Below are 4,261 nucleotides of genomic sequence, written 5' to 3' on the forward strand. Positions count from 1 at the left end.
GGAGTTCCACAGTGGGTGATTGTGAGTTGTGGGTGTGAGGACAGGAACATTCCCCTATCTCACAGGCCTCTTAACACCCAGCTTATAGCCTGAGGGGTCAGGTGTGCTCTGGGCAGCTGCTGCAAATGATCTATTGTTAACAGTTTCTGGGAAATGACATAGAGGGTTTAGAATACATAGTTTGGGTTATACCCACACAGTGATGAACTGGTCCCGGATGCTCTAACAAGGACATCTATATATACCTTAACTACTCCTAAAAATTATTTAGACTTTTAATGACTCTAAAGTGTTAAAGACTAATATCTAAAGTTGTTTCTCTCATGATTTTACTGTTCCACCCACTGTAAATCAGACTGTTATTTCAGCCTGATTAGGATCAGTTAAGAAATGCTTACATGCAATTTTCTTAAGCAACCACCTAAGAGCATTTCTGAGCTCATGTTTATCTGCTTTTGCACCTGCTTACTGATAATTTGATTTCCATAATGTATAAGGTCTTTGCAACACATTCAGATGTTTTGGTAATTTGCAGGATTAAATCAAAATATTCTATGACAAATTTAACTAGCTTTTTGACTGCCATGCAAGGGGCTGTGATTCCCACTGTGCTACCTGTTCCAGTCTTCATACTTAACTTTGCTTATGAAGGGATTTATATGCCAGGGTATCTTACATGATTTTAATATTCTTAGGAATGAACAAGAAGCAGCAGAAGGTGTCAGCTAAAGATGAACCAGCTTCAGGCAGTAAAGGCAGTAATACATCACAGGTACAGTACATCAACCATGTCTGGAAGATATATAGTTTTATGTTTGGGAACTTGATAGCCAAAAAGGAGGCAATGTTCCCTTTGGGAAAGCTAACAGTTTTATTTTGTTGAATGAAATCAACAACTTCAGATACTGCAACCATCAAATACAGTCCAACTGCTTTTAGTAACAATTTACAGAGTATACGGCAGATCCCTGTGCCCTTCTTATCATAGAATCATTAGAATATCCTGAGTTGGAAGGTACTCACAACAAAGTAGCAGTATTTGGGAAGAGAAAAAAACAAAATACAGATTGCATTATTACCCTTAGCAAACCCTTGCTTTCTGAGTTCTAGACTTTCACAAGAATGATGCAAAATTGAGAGTGGTTATTACTGAAAAATGAATAGCATTTCATTTATAGCAAGTCAGTTTTTCCTTTTCATAGTTTTAACATTAAACCAGTAGGATTCTGCTTTATCTAAAGCAAACTCATAGCAGTTATGTGCAGGGCTACATTTTGAAAAAGAAATCTATCTGTCTCTATAGTTATGTAAAAACTACAGAATAATTTGGCTTTGGAGACAGATTGGTGTGTGATGCGTGGGGGGGTTGTGTCCATGCAGTCAGGCCCAGGGCGCATCTTGCTTAGAGGATGAGACACACACGCAAGTTATATGTCCCGCAAAATGGCGGATTCCTTTATTACACGGGTGCTTTTATAGGGAGGGTGTAGAAGGTTCTGGGACAGGGGTAGGTTCCTGCCAGGGGGCATTGAATCCTGGGGGTTTCAGATAAGAGGGTTTGAAGAGATAGGTTAGGAGGACATGTTTATTCATTCAGGGGGAAGGGATAGCTAGGGGAAGAAGGGAAGGAGGGTCTTTGGGGGCCCAGGAGAGGGAAATCCTGCAGAGGTCTGTAAGGCTGGAGCTGGTCTGACCCCTTGCAGCTGGCCCCCAGGCAGTTCCGGGCAGCTGTTGTTGCCAGAAGCTCTATTCTCTGCAGGCTTCTTCTGGCCCCACCTCCTACAGGTGTGTAACAGCAAAAGTCCACAGAAACAAGAAGGACAGTAAAATATCAGGGTAGTGGCCAAAGAATCCATGATCCAATTCCCCTTGAAATTATTTTTTTCTACTATCAATTTGTTTGTCAGTAAAACCGCTATTTTTAATATTATTTGTTCTGTAATAATTAGGAACTTTTCTTTCTGGATAAAGGAACTCAAATCCCTCCCATGATATGCCAAAAAAAATCTTATAAATGTTTTTAGAAATTCTATTACATTTAGAAATACAATAGAAATGTTTTATAGATTGCCTCTATAAGTTTTCTCTTGTTTTTACATCTCAGTTACAGAAGAAAGGACAACAGTCACCATTTTTGCAAAGCCGTAACTTAAAATGCATAGCCTTATGTGAAGGTAAGCTGAAAGCCCTTGAAAAACTTTTTTAGTCATGGACACAGTGTTCTTGGATGCAAATTGGTGAGACCTTTAGTTCCAGTATTGTTTTTAGGTAAAAGAATACTGATAAGTGTACAAGTACTTGCTTAATACCTGTCCTTTATATTTCAGTTCAAAATATTTCCCTCTTCAAACAAAACCTGCAACACTTGCTGAATTTTCATGAAATAATCAAATGCACATAGCAACTGATCATCTGGTCTTTCAAATGTGATCATATTCCTAAGCCATCAATATAAAGTCATAGTCTTTATTTGAAATAGTGACTTCTTGCAAGCTCTTGACAAGCAATTAAACACCTACAAGTCAGAAACAGCTTTCCTATTGAATTTCCAAATATTTTTTCACTTCTCAGGCAAATATATTTTTTGTCTGGTAAGTAGTTCATTTTTCTCAGGCTCCAGAAATTTTGTGAAGTTAAAATCCAGTGCATATGAGCATGGTCATTCTTGAAAGACTTGTCTATTCTTTATTAATAATTAATAAAACCTCAGCAGGTTTTGAGAACAACAAAATATGAAATTTAAATAATAATTGTGCCAGCAATTGGTAATTAGTCTCGTTGACCAGACAAAAAGAAATTATATCAAACTCAGTTTGCCCTCCATTTTGAGCATTTGTTTATTTTTAAAAGTAAAAATTCAGATAGATAGTGGAAAAGAATTATTTGAAATTGGAAACTTTAGGCTATATATGCTTAAAGTGAAATATTTAATATGATTAGGGAGATGTCAGTCAACAGGAAAATGCAATTTGATCTGGACGGAAAAATGTATAAGTTTAGTTCTAAAACTTTCAGAAGAAGATATGAAATGAATCTAGGGTTTACTAGAATTTACTTGGTCTTCAATGCCTGAAGTTTCTAAATATAAATCACGTCTTTCCCAAGGTCTTTTTCATCTATGTTATTCTTTCCTCATATTTATTACTGGATTATGGATTCTATAAGGATGAATTTTAAATATTTGGTAAAATATATTTTATGTAATTCATATTTATTTCATTTTTCTGTGAAAATAAGTGTTTAGAGGAGGTGGTTAATATATATTTTAAATAAAATCAATTACAATAGAAAAATGTTTGTTAAAAATTGCAACTCATAGAAGATATGGGAAAAAACTGAATATGCATTTATTCATGGTAGTGTTTAAATGCACTCATAGAAATCTTTTCAAATGATTTCACAGAATATTCTGAGTTGGAAGGGACCTACAAGGATCATTGAGTCCAACTCTTAAGTGAATGGTCCATATGGGGATCAAACTCACAATCTTGGTGTTATTACCACTATGTTCTAACCAACTAAGCTAATTTCAGTCCTATATAGATTGATAGTAAAGATTCTTTCTAGCAATAAAAAGGTTTCTTTCATGTGTTGTCCTAATTTTGCTCATAAATAACCTATCAACAATACATTGTTGTCTTCTTGGGCAAGTTTGGGCAAGCTTTGTGAACCCCTTGCGTCATAATTGCTATGCTAAGTTTTGAAAAATACTTTGTATTGTTGCAAACTCCAAATTTGTGGCACCTCAGTTTCAGGTTTTATCTTTCATATCTTATTTTTGGCTCAGTCATCATCAAACACAAATATCTCAGTTCCAAAGGTTGATTAGTTGACTGAGATGCTCTTTAACAGCCCTATGGTCATTTAAAATCAGTTTTTAATAAATATACTTTTTCATTTTGCATTCCAATTAAGAACTGGCTGCCATACATCTGTGTTTTCTGGATAATATAACATATTTTGGAAACAAGAATCAGGTTCATTTCCCTGTTCCAGCAACCAGCTCAGATTCTATGCTATGACACAGACATGCGCTGGAAAACTACACATTCCCAGAAAGCTATTTAAAGCATTTAAAGAAGAAAATATTTTAAAGCAATATTTTCCAGTCATGTTTTCATCACTATGGAATTTATTCTTCCCCTAATAGTGATAACTTCTTCCAATCTGCACAAACATGGAGAGATATGGGTAGTTCCGAATACGGATCATGTGTGTACAAGATTTTTCTTTGTGTGAGTACAAAGCTTCTTTTAATATT

General features: G+C 35.5%; 1 protein-coding gene across 1 annotated transcript in view; it reads left to right on the plus strand.

Annotated features, from left to right (window-relative positions):
* The window catches only part of LOC114068384 (protein mono-ADP-ribosyltransferase PARP8-like), a 76,203-nt gene extending 71,964 nt beyond the window's left edge, over positions 1 to 4,239 (plus strand). Inside the window, exons 12-14 of the mRNA XM_027904409.1 lie at positions 696 to 772; positions 2,105 to 2,174; positions 4,151 to 4,239. Of these exons, the coding sequence (XP_027760210.1) occupies positions 696 to 772; positions 2,105 to 2,174; positions 4,151 to 4,239 (236 nt within the window). The remainder of the gene's footprint in view (positions 1 to 695; positions 773 to 2,104; positions 2,175 to 4,150) is intronic.
* Positions 4,240 to 4,261: the final 22 nt, after the last annotated feature.

This window comes from Empidonax traillii, unplaced genomic scaffold (genome assembly GCF_003031625.1).
Source record: "Empidonax traillii isolate 1590-97213 ecotype Southwest subspecies unplaced genomic scaffold, ASM303162v1 scaffold1054:size196387, whole genome shotgun sequence".
Lineage (NCBI taxonomy): Eukaryota > Metazoa > Chordata > Aves > Passeriformes > Tyrannidae > Empidonax > Empidonax traillii.